At 45.5% G+C, this 23,505-nt stretch overlaps 1 protein-coding gene across 7 annotated transcripts in view; it reads left to right on the forward strand.

The window, feature by feature from the left end:
• Window positions 1-23,184, forward strand: part of LOC123492070 (chromodomain-helicase-DNA-binding protein 6-like) — a 123,427-nt gene extending 100,243 nt beyond the window's left edge. For 4 of the 7 annotated variants that reach the window (XM_045223990.1, XM_045223985.1, XM_045223986.1 and 1 more), the window contains exons 26-38: window positions 454-583; window positions 870-948; window positions 1,055-1,109; window positions 1,431-1,752; window positions 2,228-2,436; window positions 4,151-6,163; window positions 11,031-11,182; window positions 12,698-12,916; window positions 13,080-13,640; window positions 14,735-14,923; window positions 15,198-15,341; window positions 18,128-18,232; window positions 18,432-23,184. In XM_045223990.1, coding sequence (XP_045079925.1) covers window positions 454-583; window positions 870-948; window positions 1,055-1,109; window positions 1,431-1,752; window positions 2,228-2,436; window positions 4,151-6,163; window positions 11,031-11,182; window positions 12,698-12,916; window positions 13,080-13,640; window positions 14,735-14,923; window positions 15,198-15,341; window positions 18,128-18,232; window positions 18,432-19,514 — 5,261 coding nt within the window. In that variant the 3' untranslated portion in view covers window positions 19,515-23,184. The remainder of the gene's footprint in view (window positions 1-453; window positions 584-869; window positions 949-1,054; window positions 1,110-1,430; window positions 1,753-2,227; window positions 2,437-4,150; window positions 6,164-11,030; window positions 11,183-12,697; window positions 12,917-13,079; window positions 13,641-14,734; window positions 14,924-15,197; window positions 15,342-18,127; window positions 18,233-18,431) is intronic. The other 3 variants (XM_045223989.1, XM_045223988.1, XM_045223991.1) reach the window with 3 other exon arrangements.
• The last annotated feature ends 321 nt before the right edge of the window (window positions 23,185-23,505 follow it).

Here is a 23,505-nt window from a genome sequence, read left to right on the forward strand (position 1 = left end):
ACTGACATGATGTCTGCTGGTCCTTTTGTGGAGTATATGCAAATTGCCATCATAAAAACTGATGCAGCAGACTTTTTGAAAATTAAAATGTGTGTCATTCTCAAAACTTTTGACCACGACTGTAGTTTATATTCAAGTTATTAAGTCATGGTTTGTCCATTTCAAAGGATCATACATCAACCTTGGTCCTAGAGAATTTCAAGGTGTGCATGCTTTGGTTCCATCACTAAAACACCTGAATCAACTAATCAAAGTCCTGATGATCAGTCGATTAGCTGAGTCATGTTTTAAGTCTGTAGCTCGCTCTGTAAATTTTGGATCAGGATTGGTAATTACTGGCCTACCACATATCACAGTTATTGGTCATTGATTAATTGGTCATACATTTTAAATTGATAGTAAATTTAAGTCTGAAGCCACTTCCATCGGCGCTCAGTAACCGTGTGTCCTCAGGGTACGAGCGGTACAACGCCATGCGGGCCGACCCAGAGCTGTGCTTCTTGGAGCGGGTGGGCATGCCTGACGTCACGGCGCTCTCAGCCGAGCAGAGTGGAGGAGAGGTGGTGGCTGACCTCACTGACAGGCAAGAAACCACCCACGCCTTAGCGTAGGGCACAAGTCTCATTTGAAGGATGGACCCCAAAAAAACAGCATACATTAATATGAACATCCGCAGTACCAAATCTCAGGTGCTGTGTACGAATGTGAATGTCAACCAATGCCTTTATGCCCCAAAATGTAATATGTCAGTAATACCTCGATCTAGTTCCCCTAAATACATTAATAAATCCTGGATGGTCAAGCTGACTCTGGTGATGGAGCAAGTAATACAACTTTGTGGTCTTTATCATGATTGTTGTTCTTTTTAGTGCTTGCAAAAGTGATGACATGAAAGACAATCCTGAATGCAATCCAGAGGAGGGAGGAGTGGAAAAGGTTGATAATAAGGTATGGACTCTCGAGTGACTCGGCTAAATGGAAATGAAGGATTAAATTATTGAATATCTAAAAAGGTTGAGTTGTGATGTTCTATCGTCTATTTTTGCTCCATAAGGATGAAACCAGCTCCAGCAATGATGCAATGGACAAGCATGACAGTGTAGTTCAAGGTGAGTGTTCAGCTACCTTTCAACTTGCCTTTTTGCATAAAACACATTACAACAGGAGAATCTGTGAGTGCATATAGATTATATTGGTTTTACCATTTTCTGCAAGTGTTCACGTGTGTTATTCTACGAATAGAATGCCGTTTTATGTAATGTAATTTTGTCAAAAATAAGTTTATTTCACCTAATTTTAAGAATTTGTCATAAAAAGCACATGCTTAACTTCATAATAAACATGTTTTCCCATCTCAAGAGGTTAAATCCAGAAAAATGACTATAAAATGCATGTAAACAAAGCATTGATCTGATGCTGTTACTTTCCAGACACACTTTCAGTGGAGATGGTCAAGGAGGGCTTTGGCCAGGAAGGGTTTGGCCAGGAGGGCATGGAGCTACAGGGTCGCCCTCTGTGGCCGGCCGGCCCTGCCCTTACCGCCAGGCTACGTCGCCTCATCACGGCCTACCAGCGCTTCATGCGGCGCGAGCCCCTGCGCCACGACTTCCTGCTGCCTGAAGGGCTGGGGTCAGGCCTGGGGCCGATGTCCTGGCAGCTGGGGGAGGAGATTAGGCGGTGCACGGTGGCTGCCACTGAACCTGACCCTCTCTTCCTGGAGTGGCAGAGAAGGTGGGTGATGTCAGAGCAAAGGTGGGTGATGTTATTGATCCCCTACATTATGTGCTGCCTCGGTCCCGTTCCCTTTCGGTTACTAGCCCCTTACCCCCCTCTATGTTCACCGATCTGTAAGGCATGGTTATATCAATACGAGGATGTCTCCAGCTAGCTCTCCAATAAGCTAGGTGGAACTATCACTATTTACCTTTCACAAACATATCCTTCAAGGTCTGTGAACAACTGCTAGGCTAGGGGATTAAATGGACGGGTTCATTGTCTATGCCCCTAAAAGATGGTGCGTGTCAAATACTTAATATAAAAATGAAGTCAAAATGTCTTCATTTGGATTAAGACATTTGACTTCAATGGGGAAATGTCTTACTGGAACCAGACTGCTTTTGTGTGCGATACCCACAGCTGCCTTGTGGCTTCCGTGTACTGCAGTCACATGGTCAGTGCATGCCCCCCTGATCAAAGGCTAATGGTAGGCCTGTGTTTTTGTGAGCAGGTGGACACGGCGTGAGCAAGCAGATTTCTACCGCACCGTGTCGTCGTTCGGCGTGGTGCACGACCTGGAGAAGAAAACCTTCGACTGGAGTTTGTTCCGCTCCTTCGCCCGGCTGGAGAGGAAGACGGATGAGAGCCTGGAGAGATACTTCAGCAGCTTTGTGTCCATGTGCCGCACCGCCTGCAGATTGCCCCCCAGGAAGGACGAAGGTAACTACTCACCAGGAGGCAAAGCAAGAGAGCTTGCCCTTGAAGGTGCAATAAGAAGGGAATATCCGTAAATCAGGAAACCTCCAACCAGGATTTCTGGATAACCTCAGAATTTTGGGAAAGTTACCAGAATTTTGCAACTCTAGGGAATGCCATAATGTACACTGAACAAAAAATATAAACGCATCATGTAAAGTGCTGGTCCAATGTTTCATGAGCTGAAATACAAGATCCCAGAAGTGTTCCGTACGTACAAAAAGCGTATTTCTCACAAATGTTTTGCACAACTTTGTTTACATCCCTGGTAGTGAGCATTTTATCCTTTGTCAAGATAATCCATCCACCTGACAGTTGTGGCATATCAAGAAGCTGCACCTTGTGCTGGGGACAATAAAAGGCCACTCTAAAATGTGCAGTTTTGTCATGTAACACAATGCCACAGATGTCTCAAGTTTTGAGGGAGCGTGGCATTGGCATCCTGACTGCAGGAATGTCCACCAGAGGTGTTTCCAGATAATTAAATGTTAATTTCTCTACCATAAGCTGCCTCCGTCGTTTTAGAGAATTTGGCAGTACGTCCAACCAGCCTCACAACCGCAGACCATGTGTAACCACGCCAGCCCAGGACCTGCACATCCGGCTTCTTCACCTGCGGGATCGTCTGAGGGGGAAGGGGCGGGGTGCTGAGGAGGATTTCTGTCTGTAATAAAGGCCTTTTGTGGGAAAAACTAATTCTGATTGGCTGGGACTGGTTCCCCAGTGGGTGATCACATATTGCAAACAAATAATCTGAACTAAAATCTCCACACATTTTGGAATTTCTGTGTGTCCTTGACCATCGCTAATCAATATCCAAAAACTGCATACGTTCTCTCTTTTGTGGCACCAATGTGAGGGTTTATGACCGAGAAAACGGTGTTGCAGTAGTCTAGTGTGTGGTGTGGGAATAATGACAAGTGAACCTGGGGAGCTTTGCGTTCACATTGTCCTAAAACAGGGAACCGGATCGCGGAATTCAAGCAAACCTCTCGAGATGGTCTCAGTTCGGTTCGCTTCAGGGGCTCTTTTGAGGGGTCTGAGTTCCTTTTGGAGTGTTCACGCTACACAAAAAATTAAGCAAACTGCACTGAGATCACAAAAACTGTCTGAATGGGACCAATTGTGAACACCATTATTTTCACGCTACTTGTTCGGCCTGAATCTAGCATAGAGTCATGGGATTTGTAGCGCTATGCTGACGTTGCCTCCCTTCCGAGGCACATGTTGCTTGGCAACCACCCTGCACTTGCCACTTTTTCCCCTCTGTGGCTAAAGCCAGTGAGAAACGTGCTTGCATGCTTATGTGCTATGAAATTAAATAAATACTGCACTCTGAACCACAAAACGTATTTGCTATATTCAAGATGGTGTAGTTAGACAAGCAAGGAAAGTAATTACGTGATGTAGTTTTATTGGGATTTGCAGCTGTTGTTGGTTAGTAATGCCTCCTGCAACCTTTTAAAACGACTTACTCAACCTTTAACAATAGTCTCTGCCAAAGGAATGTGTCTTAAAGGGAGAGTTCACTATTTAGCATATTTTAGCGGTGCTTTGAAAAGCATGGTGGGTAGATTTGACATGATAGTAGTATTTCTACTGTAGTGGTGACATTGCAATGGTGTGATTTGAATTATACAATTGATACGAAAGTAAGCCCTCTTCCTCTGTCTGTCAGGGCCTCTGGACCACAACCTGTTTGTGGAGCCCATCACAGAGGAGCGAGCAGCACGCACCCTCTACCGTATCGAGCTACTGCGCAAGGTCAGGGAGCAGGTGCTGCGCCACCCACTGCTGGGCCCGCGGCTGCAGCTGTGTCGGCCCAGCCTCTACCTGCCTGTGTGGTGGGAGTGTGGTAAGCACGACCGCGACCTCCTGATTGGAGCGGCCCGCCATGGCCTCAGCCGCACTGACTACTACATCCTCAATGACCCACAGCTTTCTTTCCTGGAGGCCCACCGCAACTATGTCCAGAAGGAGAATCACCAGGGCTACCAACCCAGTGTGCACCACGCAGGCATGGCCCCCTCACCGCACCACCACCCCTACTGCCTGTACGAGACGGGCCTCGGCCAATGCCACTCTCCCCAGCCGCCGGAGTACGGTCACCCAGCCATCCCCTCCTCGTCGATCCACGCTCATTCTCACCCGAACATCCACGTCCATGGTCACCCGCCAGAGATAGTGGGCATGGACCCCGGTGGCAGGCTAGGTATGGTGTCCGTGCCCAGGGAGGGCTTCATGGTTTGCCCCCCTCTGGATGAGTCATTGGAGCTGGCTTCACTGCAGCATGAGGGCCTGGCCTCAGATTCCCTCCATTGCAAGTCTGCCAAGGAGGCCTGCAACGGATTCCCCTTCAACTCAGCGCAGGGCGGTCAGAGCATGCTCAACTCGTATGGTGTGCAGGGGGAGCTGAATGGTGAGCAGTCAGCCGACATGGACCCTATCATCATGGGCAAGCTGCGCAGCGACGTGCTGGTGGGCGAGCAGGGCTCCTCGGAAGAGACTGGCCTTATGGCCCCCTTGCTGGAACAGGAGCTGCAGGCGCCCTGGGAGAGCACGGACCACGTAGGCACCGCAGATGTTGTGGGCATGTTCAATGAGGCCGACCCCATCCTGGGGGCACCAGCCCTTGAGACAGAGTTCCTGGACACAGAGGAGCAGCCGGGAGACGGGGGAAGGGAGGACGGAGCAGGGGGAGCGCTTGACGACTGCCTAGGTATCCCCTCGTCCCGGAGCGACCCAGGGGAGCCGCTGCCTTCCAGTTTCATACTGTTCAAGAACATTGGTGTGAGCGAGGAGGAGCCTGCTGAGGAGCACACAAACCTCTCCGCCAGCCCCCCTCCTCCCTACATCCCCCCTCCGCACCTGTCGCTGTCCCATATGACCTTGCACACCCACCACCAGGGTGATGTCGAGGAGCCAGAGGACAAGCTGAGCGACTCGGACGCCGTCGCCCACATGCCCAGCCCTGACGAGAGAGAGGCAGAGAGGGATGTGTCCTTTGAGTTTGACAAAGAGGAGATGTCTGGGGACAGTCTGAGTCTGGTGGGGCTGGAGCAGGGCCTGGACGCCTCAGGTATACCATGCGAGGACTCTCTCCAAGAGGAGCCCTGCAATGGGATGGAGATGGGCTCTCCAGTGGAGTCATGTGATGCGGCTCTAGAGAGGCCAGGGGAAGAGACTTTAGAATGGAACACACCCTTAGGGCCAGGGAAGGAGGGGCTTCTAGAGGGGCAGTTTGAAGAACCCTTGGAGATATCGCCCATGGATTCCCAGGAGGAGGGACCAGTGGAGGGGCCTCTGGAAGACTTTTGTGAAGACCCAGCACCAGAAGGACCATTCGCAGGGCCGTTGGAGGAGCAGTACGACATAGAACCAGAAGGGGCCTCTGAGGGGCCCGCTGAAGCAGAGAGCACTTTAAGAGAACACACACTCCTCACTGTTGACGCAACAGACTCTCTACCCCCATCCTCCTCAGGCACCACGCCCCAGCCTGAGCCACCACTGTCCCCACGTGTGGCGGGAGAGGCACAGATCAAACTGGAGTTCCCTCTGGACCCAGAGAGCTCTGAGAGCAAGTCGGACATCCTGGAGCCTGACAGCACTGTCCTCACGCCTAAACTGGAGCAGACAGAGGTGCTGCTGGACGTGAAGGACGAGATCAAGGAGGAGAGGCCCCAAACTCCAGGTAATGAAGGGAGAGTTTTACATGCATCTAAAATATTTATATGAGCTGGACAAAAATAAGGTAGTGTGTGTGTGCGCGTACAGTTGAAGTCGGAAGTTTACATACACCTTAGTCAAATACATTTAAACTCAGTTTTTCACAATTCCTGACATTTAATCCTAGTAAAAATGCCCTGTTTTAGGTCAGTTAGGATTTTAAGGATGTGAAATGTCAGAATAATAGTAGAGTGATTTATTTCAGCTTTTATTTCTTTCATCACATTCCCAGTGGGTCAGAAGTTTACAAACACTCTAAGTATTTGGTAGCATTGCCTTTAAATTGTTTAACTTGGGTCAAACGTTTCGGGTAGCCTTCCACAAGCTTCCCACAATAAGTTGGGTGAATTTTGGCCCATTCCTCCTGATAGAGCAGGTGTAACTGAGTCAGGTTTGTAGGCCTCCTTGCTCGCACACGCTTTTTCAGTTCTGCCCACAAATTTTCTATAGAATTGTGGTCAGGGCTTTGTGATGGCCACTCCAATACCTTGACTTTGTTGTCCTTAAGCCATTTTGCCACAACTTTGGAAGTATGCTTGGGGTCATTGTCCATTTGGATGACCCATTTGCGACCAAGCTTTAACTTCCTGACTTATGTCTTGAGATGTTGCTTCAATATATCCACATAATTTTCCTTCCTCATGATGCCATCTATTTTGTGAAGTGCACCAGTCCCTCCTGCAGCAAAGCACCCCGCAGCATGATGCTGCCACCACCGAGCTTCATGGTTGGGATGGTGTTCTTTGGCTTACAAGCCACCCTCTTTTTCCTCCAAACATAACGATGGTCATTATGGCCAAAGTTCTATCAGACCAGAGGACATTTCTCCAAAAAGTATGATATTTGTCCCCATGTGCAGTTGCAAACCGTAGTCTGGCTCTTTTATGGCGGTTTTGGAGCAGTGGCTTCTTCCTTGCTGAGTGGCCTTTCAGGTTCTGTCGATATAGGATTTGTTTTACTGTGGATATACAGTGAGGGAAAAAAGTATTTGATCCCCTGCTGATTTTGTACGTTTGCCCACTGACAAAGAAATTATCAGTCTATAATTTTAATGGTAGGTTTATTTGAACAGTGAGAGACAGAAAAACAAAACAGAAATCCAGAAAAACGCATGTCAAAAATGTTATAAATTGATTTGCATTTTAATGAGGGAAATAAGTATTTGACCCCCTCTCAATCAGAAATATTTCTGGCTCCCAGGTGTCTTTTATACAGGTAACGAGCTGAGATTAGAAGCACACTCTTAAAGGGAGTGCTCCTAATCTCAGTTTGTTACCTGTATAAAAGACACATGTCCACAGAAGCAATAAATCAATCAGATTCCAAACTCTCCACCATGGCCAAGACCAAAGAGCTCTCCAAGGATGTCAGGGACAAGATTGTAGACCTACACAAGGCTGGAATGGGCTACAAGACCATCGCCAAGCAGCTTGGTGAGAAGATGACAACAGTTGGTGCGATTATTCGCATATGGAAGAAACACAAAATACCTGTCAATCTCCCTCGGCCTGGGGCTCCATGCAAGATCTCACCTCGTGGAGTTGCAATGATCATTAGAACGGTGAGGAATCAGCCCAGAACTACACGGAAGGATCTTGTCAATGATCTCAATGCAGCTGGGACCATTGTCACCAAGAAAACAATTGGTAACACACTATGCCGTGAAGGACTGAAATCCAGCAGCAGATATACATGACCGTCTGAAGTTTGCCAATGAACATCTGAATGATTCAGAGGAGAACTGGGTGAAAGTGTTGTGGTCAGATGAGACCAAAATCGAGCTCTTTGGCATCATCTCAACTCTCCGTGTTTGGAGGAGGCGGAATGCTGCCTATGACCCCAAGAACACCATCCCCACCGTCAAACATGGAGGTGGAAACATTATGCTTTGGTGGTGTTTTTTTGCTAAGTGGACAGGACAACTTCACCGCATCAAAGGGACGATGGACGGGGCCATGTACCGTCAAATCTTGGGTGAGAACCTCCTTCCCTCAGCCAGGGCATTGAAAATGGATGACAATGACCCAAACCACACGGCCTAGGCAACAAAGGAGTGGCTCAAGAAGAAGCACATAAAGGTCCTGGAGTGGCCTAGCCAGTCTCCAGATCTTAATCCCATAGAAAATCTGTGGAGGGAGCTGATGGTTCGAGTTGCCAAACGTCAGCCTAGAAACCTTAATGACTTGGAGAAGATCTGCAAAGAGGAGTGGGACAAAATCCCTCCTGAGATGTGTGCAAACCTGGTGGCCAACTGCAAGAAACGTCTGACCTCTGTGATTGCCAACAAGGGTTTTGCCACCAAGTACAAAGTCATGTTTTGCAGAGGGGTCAAATACTTATTTCCCTCATTAAACTGCAAATCAATTGATAACATTTTTTACATGCGTTTTTCTGGATTTGTTTGTTGTTATTCTGTCTCTCACTGTTCAAATAAACCTACCATTAAAATTATTGACTGATCATTTCTTTGTCAGTGGGCAAACGTACAAAATCAGCAGGGGATCAAATACTTTTTTCCCTCACTGTAGATACTTTTGTACCTGTTTCCTCCAGCATCTTCACAAGGTCCTTTGCTGTTGTTCTGGGATTGATTAGCACTTTCGCACCAAAGTACGTTCATCTCTAGGTGACCGAACGCGTCTCCTTCTTGAGCAGTATGACGGCTGCTTTGTGCAATGGTGTTTATGCTTGCGTACTATTGTTTGTACAGATGAATACGGTACCTTCAGGCTCCCAAGGATGAACCATACTTTTAGAGATTTTAAATAAAATTCTGAGGTCTTCGCTGATTTCTTTTGATTTTCCCATGATGTCAAGCAAAGAGACACTGAGTTTGAAGGTAGGCCTTGAAATACATCCACAGGTACACCTCCAATTGACTCAAATGATGTCAATTAGCCTATCAGAAGCTTCTAAAGCCATGACATCATTTTCTGGAATTTTCCAAGCTGTTTAAAGGCACAGTCAACTTAGTGTATGTAAACTTCTGACCCACTGGAATTGTGATAGTGAATTATAAGTGAAATAATCCGTCTGTAAACAATTGTTGGAAAAATTACTTGTCTCATGCACAAAGTAGATGTCCTAACTGACTTGCCAAAACTATAGTTTATTAACAAGACAATTCTGAAATGGTTGAAAAACTAGTTTTAATGACTCCAACCTAAGTGTATGTATACTTCTGACTTCAACTTTACTGACTTCAACTTTATATGTGAGATTCTTCAAAGTAGCCACCCTTTTCCTTAATGACAGCTTTGCACACTCTTGGCATTCTCTCAACCAGCTTCACCTGGAATGCTTTTCCAACAGTCTTGAAGGAGTTCCCACATATGCTTAGCACTTGTTGGCTGCTTTTCCTTCACTCTGCTGTCCGACTCATCCCAAACCATCTCAATTGGGTTGAGGTCGGGGATTGTGGAGGCCAGGTCATCTGATGCAGCAGTCCATCACTCTCCTTCTTTGTAAATTAGCCCTTAAACAGCCTGGAGGTGTGTTGGGTCATTGTCCTGTTGACAAATGATAGTCCCACTAAGCCCAAACCAGATGGGATGGCGTATCGCTGCAGAATGCTTTGGTAGTCATGCTGGTTAAGTGTGCCTTGAATTCTAAATAAATCAGACAGTGTCACCAGCAAAGCACCCCCACACCATAACACCTCCTCTTCCATGCTTTACGGTGGGAAATACACATGTGGAGATCATCTGTTCACCCACACCGCTTCTCACAATGACACAGGGGTTGGTACCATAAATGTCCAATATGGACTCCAGACCAAAGGACACATTTCCACCTGTCTAATGTCCATTGCTCATGTTTCTTGGCCCAAGCAGGTCTCTTCTTCTTATTGGTGTCCTTTAGTAGTGGTTTCTTTGCAGCAATTTGACCATGAAGGCCTGATTCACACAGTCCCCTCTGAACAGTTGACGTTGAGATGTGTCTGTGACATGAACTCTGAAGCATTTATATGGGCTGCAATTTCTGAGGCTGGTAACTCTAATGAACTTATCCTCTGCAGCAGAGGTAACTCTGGGTCTTCCTTTCCTGTGGTGGTCCTACTGAGAGCCAGTTTCATCATAGCGCTTGATGGTTGTTGCGACTGCACTTGAAGAAACTTTCAAAGTTCTTGACATTTTCCGGATTGACTGACCTTTGTGTCTTAAAGTAATGATGGACTGTCGTTTGTCTTTGCTTATTTGAGCTGTTCTTGCCATAATATGGACTTGGTATTTTACCAAACAGGGCTATCTTCTGTATACCAACCCTTCCTTGTCACAACACAACTGATTGACTCAAAGACATTAAGAAGGAAATAAATTCCACAAATTAACTTTTAACAAAGCACACCTGTTAATTGAAATGCATTCCAGGTGACTACCTCATGAAGCTGGAGAATGCCAAGAGTGTGCAAAGCTGTCATCAAGGCTAAGGGTGGCTACTGTGAAGAATCTCAAATATAAAATATATTTTGATTTGTTTAACACTTTTTTGGTTACTACATAATTCCATATGTGTTATTTCGTAGTTTTGGTGTCTTCACTATTATTCTACAATGTAGAAAATATTAAAAATAAAGAAAAACCCTTGAATGAGTAGGTGTGTCCAAACTTTTGACTGGTACTGTATGTATATTGGAAAACTCCAGGTAGCCTACAGCTAGACAGCTGTTAAGCTGCACTCCATATAACAGAATAAAATATGGTTAAAAATTGCTGTGGTTTTTGGTTTTAGCAGGCTTCAAACATGTAGCATTTAAAATGACCTTTCCATCACCACCTCCATATGCCCTGTAGTTGAGATGTTGTGTACTGAATCACTGTCTCTCTCCACAGCCTCTGTGGTGGACAGCTATGTGGAGGTGGCACAATTTGCAGCCCCCATGTCCATGTGTGAGATGCCTGACAGTCTGCAGGACACGCGGGAGCCCACCATCGCCCAGCTGCTGCAGGAAAAAGCCCTCTACTCCTTCTCCGAGTGGCCAAAGGTACGGTACACGGGGAGTTGACCTGCCAACCGCCTTGAAAACTGTTTCTGTTTCATGTTTGCCAAGGGGAATTGGTTGACAATATCGGATTAGGGTAAAACTATTTTATTCCAAAAATCTGATTTTCAAACTAATCCTTAACCATATGTCCATAACCTTATGTCGAACACTAACCTTAAATTAAGACCAAAAAGCAGATTTTCATAATCATACTTTTGTATATATAGTGTATGTGGACACCCCTTCAAATTAGTGGATTCAGCTATTTCAGCCACACCCGTTGCTGACAGGTGTATACAATTGAGCACACAGCCATGCAATCTCCATACACAAACATTGGCAGTAGAATGGCCTAACTGAAGAGCTGAGTGACTTTCAACGTTGCACTGTCATCGGATGCCACCTTTCCAACAAGTCAGTTCGTCAAATTTCTGCCCTGCTAGAGCTGCCCCGGTCAATTGTAAGTTATGTTATTGTGAAGTGGAAACGTCTAGGAGCAACAACGACTCAGTCACGAAGTGGTAGGCCACATAAGCTCACAAAACGGGACCGGCGAGTGGTGAAGCGTGTAGCATGTAAAAATTGTCTCTCCTCGGTTGCAACACTCCCTACCAAGTTCCAAACTGCCTCTGGAAGCAACGTCGGCACAAGAACTGTTAGTCGGGTGCTTCATGAAATGGGTTTCCATGGCCGTGCTCAATGCCATGCGTTAGCTGGAGTGGTGTAAAGCTCACCGCCATTAGACGCTGGAGCAGTGGAAAAGCGTTCTCTGGAGTGAAGAATCACACTTCACCATCTGGCAGTCCGACGGACGAATCTGGGTTTGGCGGATGCCGGTAGAACGCTACCTGTCCAAATGTTTAGTGCCAACTGTAAAGTTTGGTGGAGGAGGAATAATATTCTGGGGCTGTTATTCATGGTTCGGGCTAGGCCCCTTAGTTCCAGTGAAGGGAAATCTTAACGCTACAGCATACAATGGCATTCTAGACAATTCTGTGCTTCCAGCTTTGTGGCAATGGTTTGTGGGATGCCCTTTCGTGTTTCATCATGACAATGCCACCGTGCCCAAACCAAGGTCCATACAGAAATGGTTTGTTGAGATCGGTGTGGAAGAACTTGACTGGCCTGCACAGAGCCTTGACCTTAACCCTATCAAACACCTTTGGGATGAATTGGAACACCGACTGCGAGCCAGGCCTAATCGCTCAACATCAGTGCCCGACCTCACTAATGCTCTTGTGGCTGAATGGAAGCAAATCCCTGCAGCAATGTTCCAATATCTAGTGGAAAGCCTTCCCAGAAGAGTGGAGGCTGTTATAGCAGCAAAGGGGGGACCAACTCCATATTAATGCCCATGATTTTGGAATGAGATGTTCGACGAGCAGATGTCCACATACATTTGGTCATGTAGTGTACATTTTCACGATATAGCCAATTTTGACTTTGCAGCTAGGCCATATACTGGAAACCAGGGCAATGATGCGTGGGGCTTTTTTGTGCACCTTTGCGTTGCAGGATCGGGTGATCATCAACCGCCTGGACAGCATCTGTCACGCCATCTTGAAAGGGAAGTGGCCCTCTTCCATCCAGCAGTATGACTCTCCCAGCTCTCTGGAAAACACCTATGTGCCCAACAGTGTGCACCAGAGTGCTGGCGTCATCTCAGCCAGGGTACAGCCATCCCAGAGGCTTAACTTCAACATCCCAGCCCCGCCTGTCACCCGCCTGCCCAAGGTGACAAGTGCATGTTCATCTTCTGTCCCTTTCTCACGTCATAATTCATAACCATCGTTGTTGAAATCCTTATTTTCTGACGTGTTTGTGGATATTCGCCAGTCTATTGTCAGTATTCATTGTTAATATTTTTCCATTCTTCTTCCATTTCCATCCTGTTCAGTACAAGTCAAGAAATGCCGGGGAATGCAGCCGGGGAGGCTGGAGGTTGACATCCTTGCCTCTCTTGCAGGAGAGGTTGGTGGCGCCGCCCTATCTGCCCGAACTAAAGCGGGGTAGGCGTGCGTTTGAGTACGAGGCAGAGGTGGTCAGTAAGCAGTACCACACAGGGGAGAAGATGCCCGTAACTCTGTCGAACAGAGGCGGGGCACTGCTGCTCAACGGCTGGCAGGAGGCGGCCATGGACCTCTCCAAGGCCGGGGATCTGGGTATTGGGGGCGAAGCGGCAGCCACTGTAGGCCACATGAGCAACCAGGACCACCCCGGTGCCCAAAAACTGCCCGCCATGGGCGCCATGCAGAGTGCCATGCAGGGTTCGGTGGGGATGGACATGGCCGGGATCCTGCAGGCAGGTCTCATCCACCCCGTCACTGGCCAAATCGTCAACGGCAACCTGAGGTGTGACGACGCCATCATGCGCCGGAGGAGAGGCAGACGGAGAAATGTGGAGGCGGTTGACATCGGGTTCGTCAAGAGCAGAGGAATGCATGTGCCGGAACAACAGGTTTGTCAAGTCAAAACTCCTTTTGGTTTTGTGAACAGCAAAAGGGCCAGCTTAATGGTACTAGTTTTCTGCACCTCCTGGTTTTGATGATAATTACTGTGGACCTGTCCCCCCACCAAGTTCAGGGTGAAGGACAGTAAAGTTAACTTGTGGTTTGGTGCTTGGAGGCAATTGGTATGCAAGGTTGTACAATAGCGTATCACTAGTAGTGTTGTCACGATACCAGGTTTAGTATCACAATACTCAATACCATCACAATACTCGATATCAAAACGATACCACTGCAAAAAAAGGTGTATTAGCCAAAGTCACAGAATGGCACTTGATCCAGACAGATAAACTCAGCTACTGCTCTGTTCAATCGTTGGACGTCTTTTGAGTTATGAAATGTCACTTCTGACACCAATGTAATGAAACAGGCAGGGGGTGCGGCACGAACCCTCAACCTTCTGGCCGGTAGCCCAGCGGAAATCGACTGTGCCACAAAAGCATGCTCCAGTGGCAGAGTCGATATCCGCGCTTATAAGCCAGGGTCGCTACATTATCTTTGGACTTGAGGGAGAGACGATTGTGAATTAATTACGTTTTTGGTGACAATAAGCTTTGAAATCAGCATATTTTGCGTTTTATTTTTATTATACTAGGATTTTGAATTGATGTCAGTTCAGCTGTAACTTGCACAGAAAGTTAGCCTACAAAGCTGGAAGCTACCAGTATCTTTTAGTTTTAAAATTATTCAAGTGTGTTAACTTCTGTGCAGCATGAGTGGAGAGCTAACCTGTTAAAGCCAAGACACTCTCAGTGCTCTAGCAATGAGTAAGTGGAGCAGGCAAGAGGCACGCTGTGCTCGTGGGACATTGGCTGCAATGATAGACAAACTTGATCCTCTCAATCAGTATGCGACGTGAGACACAATTGACAGAAGTACCGAAGTAAAAAAAGATAATCTAGTACCGAACCATTTTTAATGTTCTAGTATCGAAAAAGTACAGAGTTTCGTTATACCGTGCAACACTAATCACTAGCGCTTCATACTAGAATTGAGTTGGGAATCAAAGACACCTGTTTGTTTCCCTGTGTTTTTTCCTCTACAGGGCAGGGTAGAAGTCATCAGCCATTCTGCAGTGTCGTCCACCTCCTCCCCACCGGAGCGGCCCCCGGGAACCTCCACCCCCACCCAGTCAGAGGTGGTGGCCATCGACAGAGAGGCTGCCAACAAGAGCTTGATGGAATGGCTGCGACAGAATCCCAACTACAACATGGAGGTGCCCACTTTCGCACCGGTGAGTTGATCCTCCATGCACATTCATCTTATCCATTGTCCAAATTCCCTTTTCTTTTGTGAAATCCCAGTTGGAGGATTCCCTCTCCATTGGAGGATTCCTGGAATCAAGAGGGAATAAGCAGGAGGGAACTGGGATTTCTGAAAAACTTGTTAACTTTGAGAACGTTTCTGTTAAGAGGGTTCAACTCACCAGCTGATTTTATAGTAAGGTTTTATAGTAAGTGAATATCATTTGGAGTAGTGTGCTTTTCTTGCCAAATCTTGGGTTTCAGTCTCCTGGCGCAGCGATTTTGCACAGCTTTGTGGAGCGGCCCAAGCAGCGGCGGCATCGCTGCAAAGACCCAACCAAGCTGGACGTCAACTCCCTAACAGGGGAGGAGAGGGTCCCCGTGGTTCATAGGGGCACTGGCCGTAGGGTAACTATTTTGACTCAAACACACACACACACACCAACACTGATGCACAAGCACTGAACACTGAAGCACACTGATATTAACCATCCCAAAATTCTTATGAGAGTAAAGTACCTGTCGGATAAAAAAAAACTCACGAGAGGCCTGATGGAAACAGCAAATTGTGGCTAAACTTTCCTATTTTTCATAAACAAAATACGTTCGACGGGTGGATCATTTTTTTGTCGGTGAAATAGATACAGTGGGGAGAACAAGTATTTGATACACTGCCAAATTTGCAGGTTTTCCTACTTACAAAGCATGTAGAGGTCTGTAATTTTTATCATAGGTACACTTCAACTGTGAGAGACGGAATCTAAAAAAAAAATCCAGAAAATCACATTGTATGATTTTTAAGTAATTAATTTGCATTTTATTGCATGACATAAGTATTTGATACATCAGAAAAGCAGAACTTAATATTTGGTACAGAAACCTTTGTTTGCAATTACAGAGATCATATGTTTCCTGTAGGTCTTGACCAGGTTTGCACACACTGCAGCAGGGATTTTGTCCCACTCCTCCATACAGACCTTCTCCAGATCCTTCAGGTTTCAGGGCTGTCGCTGGGCAATACGGACTTTCAGCTCCCTCCAAAGATTTTCTATTGGGTTCAGGTCTGGAGACTGGCTAGGCCACTCCAGGACCTTGAGATGCTTCTTACGGAGCCACTCCTTAGTTGCCCTGGCTGTGTGTTTCGGGTCGTTGTCATGCCGGAAGACCCAGCCACAATCCATCTTCAATGCTCTTACTGAGGGAAGGAGGTTGTTGGCCAAGATCTCGCGATACATGGCCCCATCCATCCTCCCCTCAATACGGTGCAGTCGTCCTGTCCCCTTTGCAGAAAAGCAAAGGTTGTACTCATCCTTCTTCTTCCTCCAAACACGGCGAGTGGAGTTTAGACCAAAAAGCTATATTTTTGTCTCATCAGACCACATGACCTTCTCCCATTCCTCCTCTGGATCATCCAGATGGTCATTGGCAAACTTCAGACGGGCCTGGACATGCGCTGGCTTTGCAGGGGGACCTTGCGTGCGCTGTAGGATTTTAATCCATGACGGCATAGTGTGTTACTAATGGTTTTCTTTGAGACTGTGGTCCCAGCTCTCTTCAGGTCATTGACCAGGTCCTGCCGTGTAGTTCTGGGCTGATCCCTCACCTTCCTCATGATCATTGATGCCCCACGAGGTGAGATCTTGCATGGAGCCCCAGACCGAGGGTGATTGACCGTCATCTTGAACTTTTTCCATTTTCTAATAATTGCGCCAACAGTTGTTGCCTTCTCACCAAGCTGCTTGCCTATTGTCCTGTAACCCATCCAAGCCTTGTGCAGGTCTACAATTTTATCCCTGATGTCCTTACACAGCTCTCTGGTCTTGGCCATTGTGGAGAGGTTGGAGTCTGTTTGATTGAGAGTGTGGACAGGTGTCTTTTATACAGGTGACGAGTTCAAACAGGTGCAGTTAATACAGGTAATGAGTGGAGAACAGGAGGGCTTCTTAAAGAAAAACTAACAGGTCTGTGAGAGCCGGAATTCTTACTGGTTGGTAGGTGATCAAATACTTATGTCATGCAATAAAATGCAAATTAATTACTTAAAAATCATACAATGTGATCTTATGGATTTTTGTTTTAGATTCCATCTCTCACAGTTGAAGTGTACCTATAATAAAAAATTACAGACCTCTACATGCTTTGTAAGTAGGAAAACCTGCAAAATCGGCAGTGTATCAAATACTTGTTCTCCCCACTGTATGTGACAAATGGCGGTGGATACACTTTTTTGCGCAATTGTTGATAGAATAACCATCATGTCACAGTAAACTTGCAGTCATGCGACGCTTTGTTGTGCGGTCCTCCCACAACAACTTGGAAAAGCATGCACAGTTTATTAGGCTACAGATGAAATAGGTTATCAAATCAAAGTGTATTGGTCGCATACACCATTTAGTAGATGTTATAGCGGGTGCAGCAAAATGCTTATGTTACTAGCTCCTAGCAATGCAGTATGATGAACTTAACAGGGTGGTGAAAGTGCATGCTGAGCTTGATGCTAATTTCAAATAAAGTTTGAGGGTCATAATTTGTATGCTGGTGACAATGAGGATTGGAGTTTGGCTGCCAGTTGACAAATAAATATTATCTTGCTCTTATCAATAATCTCATCACCCACTGCACTGTACCCTGTCTGCGAGCTGTTGGCTACACCAGACCAGAGTGTGCATTTGCTGTTTATCGCAATACTTTTTGTGGCAAAACCATCGACAGAGGTAAAAATGGGATGGAAACACATTAGAGGTTCTATTTTTTTATTGGGTAAATCAAAAAGTTATACAACAGAGTTTTTTATGTGCACGTTGTCATTACACAGAGCTTTTTTTATTCACAAAAACACAGTTTGATGGAAACACAGCTGCCGTTAAAATGTGCATATTTTTTTTGCAAATACTACAATATTCGTTTAAATCTTTCGACAGATGTATTTTTACCTAGCTACTGGCATTTCTTTATCCATGGTTAACAGGTGAATGAAGACACTTCTCCCCACCCAACTGTGCTCCTTCACATTGATTGAATACACTCCTTTGATAAGACATAGCATAACAAAATGTGCATTAAATGTAATAAATGTTTGACATGCTTTGACAAGATAACAGCCTGAATTATACACATATGCATCATTTATATTTATGGTATGTGTGTGTGTGTGTACAACAACTCATTGAGGGCTGTATTTTTCTGTGCTGTAGCTTGGGGGTGCTATGGCTCCAGCAATCAAGGAGCTCTCCCGATGGCTGGATGCGAATACTGAGTACTGCGTGGCACCCGACTGGGCAGATGTAGTGAAACACTCTGTGAGTAGTATGGCATTTTCACTCTCTCTTATCCACAAATGTCCCATCAAATAGTTTCATTAGAATGCTTCCATTTTTAATTAGGCATTTAATCATCTTGAATAGTGCAGTTGTCAGAACCTACTGCCTCACAAAGACTACAGATGTCATTCAAATCCACTTACTGCATTTTCCTCAAGCTAATGCCTTGCGTTTCCAGGGCTTTCTTCCCGAGGGCAAGTTCACCCGCATCCTCACTGAGCCCGTGTGCCGCGACCAGGGGCCCCGCCGACGGGGCCGTCGTCCCCGCGGCGAAATGCCCAAGCCCCTCCTCTCTGAGTCGCCTATGGGCCCGCTCTTTATGAACGGCGGCCTGATCGGTAGCATGGACCTGGTCAGCCTCCAGAACCTTCACAATGTCCAGGGCATCCCACTCACAGGCTTGATGGGATTCCCCCATGGCTTTGCTGTGTCTGCCGGCGAGGACGCAAAGAATGGCCTGAGCATGCTGCCCATGATGCTCCACGGCATACACGGCGCCCCCCACATGTTCAGCGTTCAGGGACTGAAGGGGCAGCCGCCCACCTGCTCCGCTACCACCACCTCCTCCTTGGCTGCAGTTACCACCACTACGGCCTCCTCCTCAGCGGCCAGTAGCCCCTCCCGAGGCCCCAGCCAGGCATCTTCGAGCACAGGGGCCGAGGGCTCCGGCATTCAGCCTGGCACAGAGAGAAAGAGGGAGGACAAGCAGCAAGGTGCGATGGGCAGCCACAGCATCGCGGCCATCACCACCACCGCGGCAACCAGCAGCAGCAGTGGCGTCGGCAGTAGCAGCGGCAGCCACCTGGCCTTCAACCCTTTCCTCGTTCCGGGGATGTCCCATGGACTGCTGTACCCTCACATGTTCCTCCCGCACGGGGGCATCATGGCGCTGCCAGGTATGCCGCCTGCAGACTCCTCCGGCAGCCCAAAGAGGAAGAAAAGAACAAGGGAGGAAGGGGTGGTGGTGGTGGAGGAGGCAGGCAGACACAGCCACTTACAGACGGACAGTGGACCTCCGAAAAAACCCAGTGATGGCCAGACTGGGGAGAGCACGGCTGACCAGGCCGGGCCGGAGGCAAGGGAGCAGATGGAGGACAACATTCAGGAGGAGGGCACGGGACACGACTCCCATGATCCTCCAGAGGTAAACCCCAAGAAGAGCGTTGAAGAGGAGAGAGGATCGGAGGAGAATAGCGTGATTGAGGAGGAAAAACTGCCTGAGGAGGAGAGAGAGTCAAGGGGGGCAGAGGATTCACAATAGACTTCTTCTCCCTCCTCTTTCTTACTGTGCAACAGTGTTACGTTTGTGGTGTGTAAGTAACTTAATTTTTATGTAAATACTTTTATCCACTTATTTTTTATAGCGCTCCTGCCCTGTAGCAAATGTGTGATTATCTTATACTGTATATCCCCACACATGCTCCAGTCAAGAACTTCATGAAAGAGATGCAAACACACACTTGCAAGCGAAGGGAGGAATTGCGCAACTGTGTTACATGGTTGTAACAATTCAAGCATCCTTGACGGTCTGCTGCGTCATGATCGTGGCACTTTAAGATGCCTGGTATGTCCTGGTTGCAAAAAGGTAAAGCTGGGGGCCTTTTTGACTGAAGAGGAGAAGGATTTTGGGTTGTGTTCATTAGGGCATGCAATGGAGAACATTGTCAAACGGTAAATGTGTGTTTCTTATCAAGGAGTCCCACCCTGTTTGTCAGTTTTTTTTATCCATTTGGTGCGTAATGATCACAACCAAGAAGGATGTAGCCGTCTAGTGATTACTGTCCCTTCAGTTCACTTGATGGTGTTAAGGAATGTGAATATCCCCCTACAGTTGTTTCATGTCCCGAAAGCCTAAAACTAATGGCAATTTTATTTGAAGGTCCTTCAAAATGTGTTGAATATAATAATTTATTAATCGGTATATCATTTTTATATCAATACATGCAAGGTAGCTTGCAGCCCCAAGTTTGAGAAGAAGCATAACTGCTGCTGAGAAGTTCTCTATAGGACAGCTTTTGTCCATCCCTATTTGGTTTGTCTTGTTAATGCTATATAAACATTTTTCAAAAGGAAATAGACCAACAAAAGTGTGTAAAACAGATTTGGAGAAAACAATGATGGTAGTATAACTGATCGAGAGAACACATATTGAGTACGACGGCTACAAAAAATAAAAGATTGCTTATAACGGAAGGCAAAGAATAATCCAGAGTTTTTATAATGCTTTAAAAAATAAATACAATAAAAACATCTCAGAAAGGTCACTTTGGGGTATGGTCAGCTGTGTCAGTGCGGGGAGCAGGGAAGAAGTGCCATAGACAAGTCTGTCACAGAGAGCTCTGTTGAGAGAGCCAGTGCCTCACCGGTGAGGGACAAGCACACAGACGGTACTTCACTAAGGGAGAGGGGTGGTGTGGGGTGTGCAAAATGTAAAAAGAATCTGTCCATTCCCATCCACCTTTCCAGTGATAGGGAAAAGTTAGTTGTTTGATCACAGATACTGTATGTAAAGCAGTGGCGGAGTGCCTCGTTGTTTTAAAGGCTTCGTGGTCTCCTTTTCTTTCCTTAGAAGCATTTTAAGCTCCTGTTGACTAGGTCATACTCAGAATGTTAAATGTAAATCTATTTAGCTGTATATTGCTGTCACTTTTGTTTACAAGCACACCACGTTTTTAGTTTTCTCCATTTTGTCCCTCGACATTAGGGGGAAATGGCAAAATCAGTACCAGTGTTTCTTGTATTTAACATACTGTACTACCCTAAATGGATGCAAAAGCTGATTTTATTCTCAATTTTACAACAGGGTCTGTTTTTTGGGATATTTGTTTTAGACTTAGCTTCTACGCATAACAACTTGACTTAACTTTTTGTTTGTGCAAAAAAAAAAAAAAAAAACGGTGTCCTTTTTGGTGAATGTTTACCTGTACCTGTATTCTGTCTATTCATATTTTATTTGTGTATGTGTGCATGCATGCGCACACTTACACAACCTGTCCCATGGGTTACATTTTTTTCTAGAGCTGTATTTCTACCACTTGTCTTGCTCTAGCGTCACCTTTCTTTGTTGGAAGACAAGTTATTGTTGCCTTGTCACAACTTGTGACTATATAATTTATTTGTTTTGCTTTGCCAAACTTTCACCAAATATGACATTATTTTTCTTTCAACTTAGTTGATTATATTAAAAGTAAAATGCCTTATTTAGCTAGTGTTTTATATATAGATGTTTTGTTACATCTCCATATTGGAAGTTATATATCAAAAGTATTTTGTTTAGTTTGTTTGAAATGCCCCTTCAGTTGTATGCATACATGCCTTGGTAATGTGCAAAACCAGGATTTGGCATTTGGTGGTATCAGTCACTGCAGTGTTATAAGATAATCTACTCAAGTTATCTTTATGGTCCAATTCACTTACTCCAAAAAGTGACTCAATCAATCTTCCAAAGCACAATGGAGAACAACTAATTATTACTGTTTTCTCATCAGTGCCTCTGAGATTTGGTTTGATATTTTCTCTTCATTTGTCAAACTTCCGCTGATTACAAAATGTATGTAGATAATCTAGGCTGAAGTCACTAATGCGAAACATCCCTGAACCTATTCCAAACTTATCTAATGTAATCAATGTGAAGGGTGCCATGCAATTCCTTATTGATCATGTCTGAGTGTCCCCTTGTTTCACTCAAACAACAAGCTTTTCATATGCTTATATTCACTTAACAGGCCTTCAGTTTTCGTAAAGACATCAAGGGTGCACAGTATGTATACAACTGAAGTGGATGTGATGTTAAAACCTATGCTCATCCAATTGTTGACCTATTCTGCATGTTGGATCCAATATTCCACTACCATTGGCTGAGTAATGTGTCTTCAGATAGACAAGTAATCTGTTTTGGGGAATATAAAGTAGATTATTAGATCTCAACACACCAGCCCTCATCCATTTTCTATTACTTCGCTTGTATGTGAAAACTTGAAAAACAACTAATTGGTGCAGTATGTGACTACAGTTGGTCAATTAATATTTATTCAGTCTTCATGTTCTGAACACGTTTTACTGTGTTTTCTTTTCAGTTAGTCTTTGGTAATTTATGGAAAGGTCAGATTTGATTTCAAGTCGTGTATTTCTTGTACAAGTCTTGTCTAAGCATTTTCATGTTTATGCCTGGTGTGAAACGTCAGGGTTCAGAGGGACAACAGTCAGCTTGCTGGCTCGTTTGACATTTTAGAATGTTTGTTGTATCTTTTCTGCCATCACCTGTGGCGAGAATAGTTTAAAATACATAAATGTTATAACTTTTCCTGAAAAAAGTGTAACGCACTTAACATGTGCCATAGATTGTGGGTCATTTGGGATAAGGTCAATTGTATCAGTGTGAACTTTTGGCTGAATTGTACTATAACCTATTTCTGCAGTCAGGTCAGACACTAGGCCCTATACATACATTCTGTTAAGTATTTGCATGTCAGAGGAAAGATGCAGGCTCTGGCTTTCCAATGCCATGCTATGTGTGTTGTGATTGCATGCCTGGACATGCTGGTTATATAGGCCCAGAAAATTGCCACAATCCAAGTTGCAGAGATGGCAGACCACTCTGACTGTGTGTGTCTGCATGCATGCTTCAAGTTTCTGTTCAACAGCTGCTTGCATAAGAACCGTTGACAGATTAGGACATTTGTTTTCAGGCTCATACAGTCAAAGCCAGTGTTCACTAAATGAGTTTACTGTAAAGCTACATTGAACCAAGTGCACTGTGTGTGGGAACATCATGCTACAAAAGAAAAGTACTGGCTGACGTAAGCTACATTAAGTTGTGGATTACATTTTTTTGTTGACTAGCTCCAGTATTCCCTTGTGGACCAATCACATAATTCAGAACATGGTATGTGATCTTTTATTGTGCAATAAAAGATGACTTTCAACTTTCATCAAGTGAAGGGGTATTCATTTCTCAACATACTGCTAGCAGCAGCTAGTTTAAGCGAGAAGCTTGTGAGTAGGCATTGCCCATATGATCAACCATCTGCTAGCTACTAGCTAGCTATCTTTTTATCGGTTAAACCGGAGAGGAAAAGGCGATGCGAGAGGTTTTACTCAGTCCAAAATCTGTCCACGAAAATAAGCCGACGTGAGGAATTTTTCTATGGAGGTCAGTGTTGAATTTAGTCATAAAATAATGTAATAGCTAATTTTGGCACCTTTGAAGAAAATGACTTTATATTTTAGTTGTGCATGTTGTGATAGAGATA

The sequence above is a fragment of the Coregonus clupeaformis genome, chromosome 12, assembly GCF_020615455.1.
Source record: "Coregonus clupeaformis isolate EN_2021a chromosome 12, ASM2061545v1, whole genome shotgun sequence".
Taxonomy (NCBI): Eukaryota; Metazoa; Chordata; class Actinopteri; order Salmoniformes; family Salmonidae; genus Coregonus; species Coregonus clupeaformis.